At 36.4% G+C, this 14,251-nt stretch overlaps 1 protein-coding gene across 2 annotated transcripts in view; it reads left to right on the forward strand.

Annotated features, from left to right (window-relative positions):
• atp1a3b (ATPase Na+/K+ transporting subunit alpha 3b) overlaps nucleotides 1–13,262 on the forward strand; it is a 40,996-nt gene extending 27,734 nt beyond the window's left edge. For both annotated transcript variants that reach the window (XM_033980348.2, XM_033980347.2), the window contains exons 14-23: nucleotides 241–377; nucleotides 613–763; nucleotides 1,742–1,910; nucleotides 3,232–3,386; nucleotides 5,088–5,211; nucleotides 6,654–6,799; nucleotides 8,038–8,168; nucleotides 8,473–8,574; nucleotides 10,810–10,901; nucleotides 10,993–13,262. In XM_033980348.2, the coding sequence (XP_033836239.1) occupies nucleotides 241–377; nucleotides 613–763; nucleotides 1,742–1,910; nucleotides 3,232–3,386; nucleotides 5,088–5,211; nucleotides 6,654–6,799; nucleotides 8,038–8,168; nucleotides 8,473–8,574; nucleotides 10,810–10,901; nucleotides 10,993–11,021 (1,236 nt within the window). In that variant the 3' untranslated portion in view covers nucleotides 11,022–13,262. The remainder of the gene's footprint in view (nucleotides 1–240; nucleotides 378–612; nucleotides 764–1,741; nucleotides 1,911–3,231; nucleotides 3,387–5,087; nucleotides 5,212–6,653; nucleotides 6,800–8,037; nucleotides 8,169–8,472; nucleotides 8,575–10,809; nucleotides 10,902–10,992) is intronic.
• Nucleotides 13,263–14,251: the final 989 nt, after the last annotated feature.

Consider the following 14,251-nt stretch of genomic DNA (forward strand, 5'->3'; position numbering starts at 1 on the left):
TCATTGAATCAGTAATAACATCAAAATCAGGTCATAGATAAACTTTTACTTTTACTACTTTTTATTACGTTGTATTTTTAAAGTTTTATTTGACCCGATTTCAGCAACATGGAGGAGCAAATATTTGTTTTTTTGCTGGTTGTAAAGTGTAAATGTAAATATAGATCATCAGAGTCATTGAATAACGCGACGTCGAGAGTCTTGGCGTGTCCCATGATGCATTTCTCCCCCGTCCCGTAGGTCATCATGGTGACAGGAGATCATCCAATCACAGCCAAGGCCATCGCCAAAGGTGTGGGCATCATCTCTGAAGGAAACGAGACGGTGGAGGACATCGCCGCGCGGCTCAACATCCCCGTGAGCCAAGTCAACCCCAGGTAACGACTCCAGGTCACGACTCCAGGTCACAAATGTAAGAGCGATGCGTCAAAACTGAGACAAATGAGAATAAAAAATGAAATAATGTAATGGAACTTTAGTCAAAGGTGTATTTAGTCGTTCACATTAACTTTACATGTTTATTTTTCATACAGTTTGGTTTACACCCGAAGTTGTAATAAATAAATAAATATAATAATAGTAATAATAATAATAATGTGTGTGTGGTTACAGAGATGCTAAGGCCTGTGTGATCCATGGGACGGACCTGAAGGAGCTTTCACAGGAGCAAATGGACGACATCCTGAGGAACCACACGGAGATCGTCTTTGCCAGAACATCACCACAACAGAAACTCATCATCGTGGAGGGATGTCAGAGACAGGTACACACTGACACACACAGACACACACAGACGCACACTGATACACACAGACACACACAGACGCACACTGATACACACAGACACACAATGACACACACAGGTACACACAGACACACACAGGTACACACTGACACACACTGATACACAATGACACACACAGACACAGTGACAACTGTGGACCTGCTGTTACACACTCACACCAGCAGAGGGCAGTGTCTATTAAGTTTAGGCACAGACATGAACCCAAACACATGAGTTTAGAAATAAAGAAGATTATTATGATTATTATTATTGTTGTTGTTATTATTATTTGTATTATTTCATTGTATTATTTTTATGTATTTATTTTTGTTAATGTATTTTATTTTTAAATTATTTTTAATTTGATTATTTTATATATATATATATATATATATATATATATATATATATATATATATATATATATATATATATATTTTTTTTTATTTTTTATTTTTTTTTTTTTTTACAATATTCATAATCTGTTGTAATTGTAAAGTTTAATTCTTGTAATTCTAGTAATTTTATCAGCTTTAGCTACTACAGCCATTTTCTAATAATATTTTATTCTATACTATGTAACTTTCCTACTGGGGCGTCTACCACCTGTGTCTCCATGGAAATGTTATTGCTTTGCTTTGAATGTCCCACAGTGGGGCATTGTTCAAATTGAGGTGCTGCTCAGAAACACGTTCACTTTATTGTTTCCACAGATCTGGCTGTAACTTGACCCGGTGACATCGTTTGCTTGTTTCCATGGAGACAGAAAAGTTACACAGTGCACTTTAAAGACGTAAAATGGATTTAGAAACAAGTCAGATCAGATCTGGGCAGTTAAATGTTTCAAATGAATCCAGATTTCTCAAAAAAACATGAACGATGAGCCTCGTACGAGACATTCTGAGACTTTTACTTTTTAGTTGAACATCATTTTCTCTTCTCGTCTTTCTGTCTCAGGGCGCCATCGTGGCTGTGACGGGCGATGGCGTGAACGACTCTCCCGCTCTGAAAAAGGCAGACATTGGCGTTGCCATGGGGATCTCGGGCTCGGACGTGTCTAAACAGGCGGCGGACATGATCTTACTGGACGACAACTTCGCTTCTATTGTGACGGGAGTCGAAGAAGGTGAGACAAAAGACAGAAGGGACAAGAGACAAAAGACAGAAGGGACAAGAGACAAAAGACAGAAGGGACAAGAGGCAAAAGACGACAGAAGAGTTTGGAATAAACGGGCCATAATACGACACGAGGGACATTTATGAGGATTTAAAATGTTACAGTGGGTTTTATTTATTGTTAGTTTAGACAAATCCTGCCTCACGTTGTATTTGAGGCAAAAAAATGCATTTTCACCCACCCCCTGTCTCTGTCTGGAGCTGTGCAGTTACCTGTGGTTCTGCAAAAACAATAAACATTGTGTAGACATTTTTAAATAAATAAATATGTAAAGAAATAAATAAATAATTAAATGTATAAATAAATAAATACGCAAAATAAATACATTAATAATTATATAAATAAATGTATAAAATATAAATAATGAAATAGTTTATAAATAAATAATTCAATGTATAAAATATAAATAATTAAGTAAAATAAACAAATTAATAAATATATAAATAAATGTATAAAATTTAAATAAATAAATAAAATAAATAAATATATAAATAAATGTATAAAATATAAATAAATTAATAAAAATATAAATAAATGTATAAAATATAAATAATGAAATAAGTAAAATAAATAAATATGTAAAGAAATAAATAAATAATTAAATGTATAAATAAATAAATAAGTAAAATAAATTAATTAATAAATATATAAATAAATGTATAAAATATAAATAATGAAATAAGTAAAATAAATAAATAAAATAAATGTATTTCCTCTGTGAACTTTCATACCTTTGCGTTTCAGAATTCAAGTTTTGTCAGATAATGCAAACAACAACCCCACTCAGAACAAGTACTGCATTAGGTGGAAGATTACTACTACCAATACTACTACTACTACTACTACTACTACTACAGCTATAAACTTGCATTTCAAATAGTATTATCAGTATAAAATTAATAAAAATGATCACTATAGCAATGAAAACGATAAAACGGCTCCATCTTTTGATTCAAACGTCGTCCAAAAAAAATTAACGAAACAATTTCACACAATTAAATCTGCCCCATTGAGCTTGTGTCTCTATGGTTCTCATCTCTGTGGATCATCCTGTTATAATTTACACATTTTAAATCACAATATTCATCTAAAAACGACAAATTAAAGATTAAATTCATGAATCAGTCCAAAAACAACAGAGGAAAATGAGAAGAAATGACTAAAACTATGAAAATTCCACTTTCTTTGATTTAAAATAATCATTATCAGTAGAAGTTTGCGCAGAGACACTTGTTAAACGTGTATTTCTGTGTTTTTTTTTTCTCTCCAGGACGTCTGATCTTCGATAACCTGAAGAAGTCCATCGCCTACACTCTGACCAGTAACATCCCAGAGATCACTCCGTTTTTATTCTTCATCATCGTCAACATCCCTCTGCCTCTGGGAACCATCACCATCCTCTGCATCGACCTGGGCACAGACATGGTACGAGATCTGGCCCACACGGCGCCACCTACAGACCATTATCACACACGCAGCCTTTAGTTTAGCCGTTTGTTTGTGTTTACACTTTGAGTCGAACGTTTGGAGCGTAGATTAAGTGAAGAAGTGACGTCATCCTCAGCATTCAGCTCCAGGGGACACGGTTTTTCTTTTCTTTTTTTCCTTATTTGCAAAAAATATACAACAATGTTCAAGTTCACCGTGTCTGACCAGCGAGACGTCCCCTGACATCAGACGTTGAGTCCAGCGTCATTTTCAAGACTCAACAATTTTAACAAACTGTGTCACTTTTGGATTAGAGCAATGAAGGTGCAGTATTATAAATAAACAGAAAAAAGGAAGCAAAGAAGAGATAAAATATACAGTACGAAAAGATAAATGCGTAAATTAATTAGACAAACAATAATAATACCAAAAATAGTAAGAGTACAAAACATAAATAAATAAAAAAATAAAAAATAAACAAATTTAAAAAATAAAAAATAAATAAATAAATAAATAAGACAAACAATAATAATATCAATAATAGTAAGAATACATAAATAAATAAATAAATAAAAAATAAACAAATTAAAAAAAAAAAATAAATAAAAAATAAATAAGACAAACAATAATAATATCAATAATAGTAAGAATACATAAATAAATAAATAAAAAATAAATAAACAAATTTAAAAATAAAAAATAAATAAGACAAACAATAATAATATCAATAATAGTAATACAAAACATAAATAAATAAATAAATATGCAGGTAAAATCAGTTAGTTAACTTCATTGCGAGGTGTTTCAAAATAATAATCATAATAATAATAAAAAGGAGAGCCACAGTTTTTCAATGTAAAGTGAATTGGAGTCGATGGAGCAGGAAGTGCGCACATGATCACTTCCTGTTTGTAACGCGGCGTCTAGCAGGTTAGCTACATCCATTTATATAAACAGACTATGGTTTGGACACATCTCCTTTTATAAACACACATCAAATATATGAAGTCATATTTATGGAATTATGTCGTAAAGAAAAACTTTAAATGTCTCTGCTGCTCTTTACAACACAAGTCCTTACATATCTTATCTATTTTCTCTTTTATTACTGTATTCTACTTTAAATTATATTCGAATTTTCAAACCATGTCAAGCAAAGTCCTTTAGCTTTAGCGCCCCCTTCTGGTCCATAGAGACGCGGTTCATTTAACTTTTCAGTCGAGCTGCAGTGAGAATCAGAGACATAATGAACGACGGATCTATAAAGACGTCAAGTGAACTGAAAAAAGAAAACAAAAATAAGACCGTTACCGTGTTGATTGAGAAATGAAAACAAAATATTATGTCTTTTGAATCAAAATGTTGCACGTAAAAGGAAGGAAGCCTAAGAATTTTGTATTTTTTTTCTATTTTCTCGCGTCTTGAATCTGAACCAAAACAGTTAGTCCTATAAATATATTTTGAGTTCCCAAAAACAAATTGCAGGTTTGATTTTTTTTTTAATAAAAGGAAAAAAAGAAAAAAACAACAACATTTCCTTAACACAAAACGATAGAATGAAGGAACGATTCTGGGCCCCTAGAACCCTGTGGTCCCCATGTCGTCTCCCCCGACATAAACATTTAAATCACTGATACAAACGCGAGTAGAAAAACAAACATGTCAGTATGTAACAGTGAACGTTTGCGCCCCCCTCAGGTCCCCGCCATCTCTTTGGCCTATGAAGCTGCAGAGAGCGACATCATGAAGCGTCAGCCCAGGAACCCCTTCAGAGACAAGCTCGTGAACGAGAGACTCATCAGCATCGCCTACGGACAGATCGGTGCGTTTACACTCTGAAGTACACTCTGAAGTACACTCTGAAGTACACTCTGAAGTACACTCTGGAGTACACTCTGGAGTACACTCTGGAGTACACTCTGAAGTACACTCTGGAGTACACTCTGGAGTACACTCTGGAGTACACTCTGGAGTACACTTTACACTCTGAAGTACACTCTGAAGTACACTCTGAAGTACACTCTGAAGTACACTCTGAAGTACACTCTGAAGTACACTCTGAAGTACATTCTGAAGTACATTCTGAAGTACACTTTACACTCTGAAGTACACTCTGAAGTACACTCTGAAGTACACTCTGAAGTACACTCTGAAGTACACTCTGAAGTACACTCTGAAATACACTCTGAAGTACACTGTGAAGTACACTCTGAAATACACTCTGAAGTACACTCTGAAGTACACTCTGAAATACACTCTGAAATACACTTTACACTATGAAATACACTCTGAAGTACACTCTGAAGTACACTCTGAAGTACACTCTGAAGTACACTCTGAAGTACACTCTGAAGTACACTCTGAAATACACTTTAAACTTTGAATAAAACAAGCTTCATATCAAGGTTTTTGCTTCTTTCATGAGGCAAAAGTTAAAGCCAGACCATGTAACTTTCCCGGTGGAGGATGTGCTACGGATTTGTCTCCATGGAGACAAATCACTACGGCTTTAAGCTTATCACTTATTCTACTGCATTTATTTTGTGATCTTGCTCGCCTCTCACCAGATCTGACCTGTACCGTGACCTGGCGCTGACATCTCCTCGTCTCCATGGAGATAAATACACAAATGTCATACGGTGAAACTTTCCTTGCAAACCTCTTCGTGTGGCAAAAGTTAAAGCCGCACTGTGTAGCTTTTTGAATGGAAGACGTGCTACTTGTGTGTCTCCATGGAGATGTTATTGCTTTGAGATTTTCCACATTACGGCATTATACTTATCACTTATCCTACTGCATTTACTCTGCGATCCGGTCTCTCGCCTCTCACCAGATCTGACCTGTACCATGACCTGACGCTGCCATCTCCTCGTCTCCATGGAGATAGACACACAAATGCCATACGGTGAAACTTTCCTCGCCAACATCTTCGTGTGGCAGAAGTTAAAGCTTTTCGGATGGAAGACGTGTGTCTCCATGGAGATGTTTGCAAGGGATGTTTCACAGTGTGGCATTTGCGCATCTATCTCCATGGAGACGAGGAGACAACGGCATCAAGTCGTGGTACAGGTCAGATCTGTTGAGAGGCGAGCCCGACCACAGAATAAATGCTTGCCGTTTGACACAGTAGAATAAGCTCAAAGTTTAATGCCGTAATGTGGAAAATCCCAAAGTATTAACATTTCCACGGAGACGAGTAGGTGGCAGCTGCTTCACTAGTTCAAAAGTTCCACAGTGGAGCTTTAAATGGTTGTTTTTGTGCAGGGATGATCCAGGCTCTGGGAGGTTTTTTCACATATTTTGTCATTTTGGCTGAAAACGGCTTCCTGCCCTCGAGACTCGTGGGAATCAGACTCAACTGGGACGACCGCTCCGTCAACGACCTGGAGGACAGCTATGGACAGCAGTGGGTGAGGACATTTAGAGACACTAGAGGACAGCTATGGACAGCAGTGGGTGAGGACATTTAGAGACACTAGAGGACAGCTATGGACAGCAGTGGGTGAGGACATTTAGAGACACTAGAGGACAGCTATGGACAGCAGTGGGTGAGGACATTTAGAGACACTAGAGGACAGCTATGGACAGCAGTGGGTGAGGACATTTAGAGACACTAGAGGACAGCAGTGGGTGAGGACATTTAGAGACGCTAGAGGACAGAGACGGACAGCAGTGGGTGAGGACATTTAGAGACACTAGAGGACAGCAGTGGGTGAGGGCATTTAGAGACGCTAGAGGACAGAGACGGACAGCAGTGGGTGAGGACATTAGACTGTGGACATGTGATGAATGGAGACAGAGTACAGTTACAATAGTACTCGAGTAAGTGTACTTTTACTGGATATTTCCCGTGGTGGAACGTAGTGAAGTAAAAGTAGTAAAGTACTGGACTTAAGTAAAGTTGAGGTATCTGTACTTTATTTAAGTACATTTTACAGTGTGTACTTTTTACTTTATTTTCACTACATCTGAGAGCAGTATCTGTACTTTTACTCCACTACACTTTTCAGGAGTGAAAAGTAAAAGTATTTTTCTTATTGTGTGAGAGCTGCTGAAAAGTCTGAGGTTTAATTTTAACACAAATTTGAACAAAACAAAAATATAAAAATAAAAACTGAAAAAAAGCTCAAATATTTATCAAAATCACCACGTCTGAAGTTTTATAAGACTCAAAATCTGCAAGAAATACTATTACTTTTTACTCTTTAAGAAGTTTTTAAACAGGTACTTTAATACTTTTACTTGAGTAGATTTTTTCATATGATACTTTTACTTTTATGTGAGTATTTTTTGCTCCAGTTTCTGTAATTTTACTTATCTGTGAGTAACAGAGTTGAGTACTTCTAGTATTTTGTGCAGATCTACTGAGTTTTCAAATGTGATGATTTTGATAAAGAATCGATGTTTTTTTTTTTTTTTCTGTTTTTATTTGTATATTTTTGTTTTGCTCAAATTCTGAATTCATAAATGTAGTGGAGTAAAAGTACACATACTGCTCTCAAAGGTACTCAAGTAAAAGTAAAAAGTACACACTGTAAAATGTACTGAAGTAAAGTCCAGATACCTCACTGTTTAGTCCAGTACTTTAGTACTTTTACTCCATTTTGATAAAAAGATGAATAAATAAAATCCCCTCTTTTCCTTCCAGACGTATGAACAGAGGAAGATCGTGGAGTTCACGTGTCACACGGCGTTTTTCGTCAGTATCGTGGTCGTGCAGTGGGCCGACGTCATCATCTGTAAAACCAGACGCAACTCAGTGTTTCAGCAGGGAATGAAGTGAGTACGAATAGTACTGTAGTACTATAGTACTATAGTACTTTTACTCAACTTACAAAACTAAACCAGGACTAAACCAGGACTAAACCAGGACTAAACCAGGACTAAACCTGGACTAAACATGGACTAAACAAGGTCTAAACCAAGACAAAACCAGGACTAAACCAGAACTAAACCAAAACTAAACCAGGACTAAACCAGGACTAAACCAGGACTAAACCAGGACTAAACCAGGACTAAACCTAAATAAATAAATAAATTTCCCTGGTCTTACCTTTGACTCAAACTCACTTTTGTTTTCCAGGAACAAGATCCTGATCTTCGGTCTGTTCGAGGAGACGGCTCTGGCCGCCTTCTTGTCCTACTGTCCCGGGATGGACGTGGCGCTCAGGATGTACCCGCTCAAGTGGGTGGAGTTTAACTGTTTTTAATGTTTAGAATTCATAAAAATGAATCGTTCTGACTTGTGTCGTCTGCTCCAGGACTGAGAGAACGTCAAATATAATCAGACGTAAAACATAATTATTAGTACAAATAACTTCAGATCGACGGCGTAACAAATAAAACTCTAGATTTTTCATCAAAACTAAAATGAAATAAAATGTCCAAACATAAAATCCACAAATCTTGACCAAACGTGACAATAATCGAGCGTTTATGTTGGAAATATTCAACTTTTGTGCTGCGAAAGTTAAAGCCGCACTGTGTAACTTTTTCGCGTGGAGGATGTGCTACATATTCGTCTGCATGGAGATGTTCAGGTCAGATCTGTGGAGCGGTGAACCCGACCACATGTGATCTAAAAACAGCTGCAGAAGAATAATTGACACTTTTAAAGCCATAATGTGAAAAATCCACGTCAAAGTGATAACGTTTCCATGGAGACGAGCAGATGGCAGATCCTTCGCCAGAGATGTTACACAGAGGAGCTTTAAATGTTTGTTTTGCACATTTTATTATTTTTGGAGTAAATATCCAAACATAAAATCCACAAAACGTTGAACTGTCCTGATAATCCTGAAAATCGAGCGTTTGTTTTGGAAATATTAGACGATTAGGAAGAAAAAAGTCACAAATTTATCTTAAATCCAGCTCCAAACGCTTCTTTTTTATGGATTTAAGTTAAAGGAACCTTGACAAAAATGTGACAAAGACATTTCTAAGTGTCAGTTTTTGTTCCGTGTGGAGACTCGTAACGACACAGAAACATTCACCATAAAACACGTCAAAAATCTGCACTTTGACACTAAAATCGGCCGATATTTGCACTTTATCGTGTATGAGTTATCGGCTTTAACTCTCCTCCTGAGGCTGATATTTGGTTTGGACTCACCAGTCGCTGCATAAATCTTTATTTTACTCGTTTAGTTCGATGTCGATATTCACAACATGCGTTTACACAGATGCATCATGGGTAAAAACAGGGATGTGGACGTCTGAAAATCACTTCTATTCAGCAGATTTTTGCACATTATTGTTAAATTACGCGGCGCAGTAAAAAGTACAGACAGGATTTATGTCAGATGTCGTTTCAAATCATGTATTTTTGTGGAAAATTATGAAAATCGGCCCAGAAATATCGACAGAGCTAATCGGCCGCAGGTTTTCAAGATTCTAAATAATCGGTATCGTTCATGAAAAACCCCACACTGATCGATCTCTATGTCTGAAGGAAATCTAGACCCAAGGCAAACGACTTCAACTCAGAATATGAGGATTTAGTGGAAATAGGTTTCAGAAAAATTGGAAAAATATAGGAGAAATTGGAAAAAAAAATGGGGGAAAAATTGGAAAAAAATTGAATAAAACTGAAACAAAATTAGAAAAAAATTGAAAAAAATAAAATTAAAAAAAATTTGAACAAATTGGAAAAAAAATTGGAAAAAAAAAATTGGAAAAAAATTGAAAAAAAAAACTAACAAAATTGGACAAAAATTGGGGAAAAATGTCTGATCTCATTTTAAAATCTGTCCTTTGTTTTGATGAATGAGCCGTAGACGTGACATAGATTAGAGTCAAACTGAAACTGGGGAAAAATTAAAAACAGAGACAAATTCACAGCCAAACTCAATATTTACTGAAAAATGCACTGCACCTGACGTGTAATGTTTAAACTTTATATACAAAGTTTAGTTTTGCTGAAACACTCGAGCTTAATATTACAAACATGAGAAATAAAAGACACATCAGTATTATTTATTTCATATTTAAATCAATAAAATGTATTATTACTGTCTGTAGCCTTTCAAGTTTCTTTTTACTAGCATTTTTATTTTTTAACAAAACCAACAACAAATAAAAAAAAAAGAATAAAAAAAAAAAGAAATCATTCACTAAAAATTCAACTTTTAAACTATTAACAGTCCAGGTCTTGGCGTAGAAAAAAATGCAGAGAGAAACATTATATTCAAGCTCAATCAGATTTATGCCGCCATTGGTCTTGACTGCGGACCAGCAAAGCATTCTGGGATGTGTAGTATTAGTGGTGCATGTGCCGTACACCAGCGGACCAGCTCTAAAGCACATTTTATATGATCTCACGGGCCGAATATAACTACACCGTGGGCCAGATTCCGCCCCCGGGCCTGCGGTTGACACATGCGACACAGACGTTCTGATTTCGTTGTTTTTTCCTCCTCAGACCGACGTGGTGGTTCTGCGCGTTCCCGTACAGCTTCCTCATCTTTGTGTACGATGAAATCCGAAAACTCCTGATCCGCCGTAACCCTGGAGGTGAGTGTCTCGGCGTCTCAAAACTCCACGGCGCTGGTGTGTGTGTTTTTTTTGGGTCTAACGGTTGGTGTTTTGGTTTGTTTCTCCGCAGGTTGGGTGGAGCGGGAGACATATTATTAATGAAAAACCCCCTTCACGCTCGAACCCCTGCTCCTCGATCCTTAAACCATTTCATCTCACGTTCGGACCCCGTCATAAGGACTACGGCGCTTTTACGCAATTTTCATCACAACTGCCCAAAGATGCAAACTGCAAAAACTCCTTTACAACTTTCTACATGGCCCCGCCCCTTTCCTTTCCTCTCCTTCCCCTCCGTCGCTCCCTCCGTCTCTCCTCTCATCTCCTATAATACTTGCATGTGTACATAAATCTATATATTTACGAAAAGGCAGCTGCGTAAAGTGTGAATCTGATCGAGCTGACGATTCAAAGAGAGAGTGTATATGCTCTTGTCCTGCTCCTACGACCCCTGACCTCCCCCGAAGCCCCACCCCCTTTCACCCGATCGACCAATCACGCGTCTCCCATTGCCGTCTTTTATCGTCTGACTCATCACTGACCGCACACACACACACACACACACAAAGCACTGCCTGATTTTGTTTTTTTTTCCGCAAAACCAAACCATCGACTTTAGTTTTAAATCAACTGAATCCAGAATCTCATTTTTGATTTGAGAATTTTCAACAGGATTTATTTCGTTCGTGGTTTTGCGTTTTTAGATTTGCGTAAATACATTGCAAACTTGTTTCGGTATCGTTTTTTTTCTTGTTTTAACCAAAATTACCTGTTGATGAAGTGATATTTTTATGACGTAACCGGTTTAAATGAAAAATCGAGTATTTAAATGAAAAAAACGAGTATTTAAATGAAAAATTGCTCACAAAAATTGGGATTTTAACGTCAAAAACGCATCGAAACAACCGCAAATATTTACAGATTGATCTAATAATTTAAACTGAACGCAAAAAAACTTCTAACTAAATTACTATTCTGAATTCCAAACCCATTTAAACTTTTATTTTTGCAGTTTGTCCAATAACAGACACCGTAGCGTCATTTGTTGGTGTTTGTTTTGGGGGCGGGGTTTAATATTTTGAGCGGCGTGAGTGTGTGCGAAGGCCAACGAAGCGCAACTGACATGGCGTCCCACCCCCACAGGTCAAAATGAACTAGACTCGAGTCAAACTTCAACTCCAAAAAATTGGAATAAAACTGAAACGAAATTGGAACTAAATTGGAAAAAAATTGAAAAAAATTAAAACTAAATTGGAAAAAAAAATTGGAACAAAATTGGAAAAAAGTGGGTAAAAAATTTGGAAAAAAATGGAATAAAACTGAAACTAAATTGGAACAAAATTGGGAAAAAAATTGAAACAAAATTAGAAAAAAATCGGGGAAAAAAAGGAAAAAAATTGGAAATAAGTAGTGGAAAATTTATAATACAATTTTTGCTTTGGAGATAAAAAATTTGAATATTCGGCACAATTTTGAATAAACACTGCAAGAAAAGACATTAAAAAGACATAAACTTGCAATGTAATCTTCCATATCGGGACATATTTCCACCCAGTATCTTTTTCTTTTTTTTTTTTGCTCTACTTGAACCTTTAAACAGATCCAACATCTGATCATCTAAATAAAATCCAAAACTATATAAATATTCAAACTGATTTTCTTATTTTTTTTAACACAACTGGCAAATAATGGACTTGAAATTGTAAAAATGTGTCGAGACAAGTTCAAAACGTTTAAAATAACACATTATTCTTGCTTTACCAATGAAATAAAACATCCTCAGAGTTAATATTCTGATTTGGAGCTGTTTTAACTGAATCTAGATGATATTTTGTGCAGTGCGGCCTCCTCCTCCTCCTCCTCTTCCTCCTCTTCCTCGCCTCCTCTTCCTCGTTTGTGTGCCGTGTGAACCACCTTGACGATACTTATACAAAACCATTCTTTGTGTGTGCTCTAGAAAAATATATAAATCCGTCTCATGAACTTTGCGACTGCCGTCACCTCCACCAAACGCAGAGGCCGGTTCTGTATCCGGAGGGTTTCCAGTCACTTTCGCATTCCCGGAAAAAAAAAAGAAAAAAAAAAAGCCGCGTTGAAGCTTTTCAGGTCCCGTGTGATCGTCATGGTGATGCCGTGTGGGGCTGCGCGTGTTGTGTGTGCGTGTGCGTGTGGGAGACCGGCGAACGGCCAGTAACCTCAGGCGGATTCAAGATGGCTGCCGACGGGAAACGAGTATAAAAACGAGAATAAAAACGAGATACGACGAGACCACACATCAAGTAGAGCAAGTGTGTCAAACTTATGAAAACAACTCAATAAAACATCTAGAACATTTAATACAAACGCTCTCTCTGTGTCTTTATTTTCACTTATCCCGGGGGTTTCACGACGGGGGGGAGGTTGTCATAGCGATTAACAATATTAAACACGTCCATAAAGTCTCAGCACACTTTTAAAATGTAATTATAAAAACAAATGATCGGATAAATACATTATTTTTGTTGTTGTTGTTCTCAGTGGGTATAAAAGTTTTTAATCACATTTTTCGTGAGCTCCTCAGTCAAACATTTCCAGATCGTTGGATTGAAGCGTTCTCCAGATCTCACACCTCTGGATTTATTTCACGGTCCTCAAAATGGCGGCAAGTAACAGGAAACTGAAATCCATGAATATAGTACAAACTTTTACTGCTAAAACTACAAAGACAAAGACAATATTCATGAGTAATTTTATATTTTTGACTTCATATATCTGCAGATTTGTTTGAAAACTATCTCATTTATTATGACTCAAATATCTGAATAAACACATTATTATTATTATTATTATTATTATTATTTATTTATTTTATTTTTTTCCTGACTATCTAAGTACATTTTAATTATTTTATTATATTTTTTTAATTAATCAGATTTAACACAACACAATAATACGTAGTTACTATAGTTACATAACATTTGAAGTCGTCCAGTCATTCCCATTATTATGAAAATATCCATACACGTTCTTCCTCTTATCTGGGGCCGGGTCGTGGAGGCAACAGTCCAGACTTCTCACACCCCAGACGCTTCCTCCAGCTCCCCAGTGGGACTCTGAGGCATTCCCAGGGCAGTAAACACTTGTGATTAAATAAGTAGTAAGTAATATTCACAACAAAATACATGAACACACCAACACGAGCCCGAGGAGAGAGACGTCAGACTGTGGCAGGAGAAATGTTCCACACTGTTGGGCTTTTTAGACAATTTAAACCAGAGCAAACGTGAAAAATCCAGTGTTTAAAAGAGAAAGTACAGATACCTAAAATATATACTCAAGTAGATTTTAAAGTG

Source organism: Periophthalmus magnuspinnatus, chromosome 16, assembly GCF_009829125.3.
Source record: "Periophthalmus magnuspinnatus isolate fPerMag1 chromosome 16, fPerMag1.2.pri, whole genome shotgun sequence".
NCBI lineage: Eukaryota > Metazoa > Chordata > Actinopteri > Gobiiformes > Gobiidae > Periophthalmus > Periophthalmus magnuspinnatus.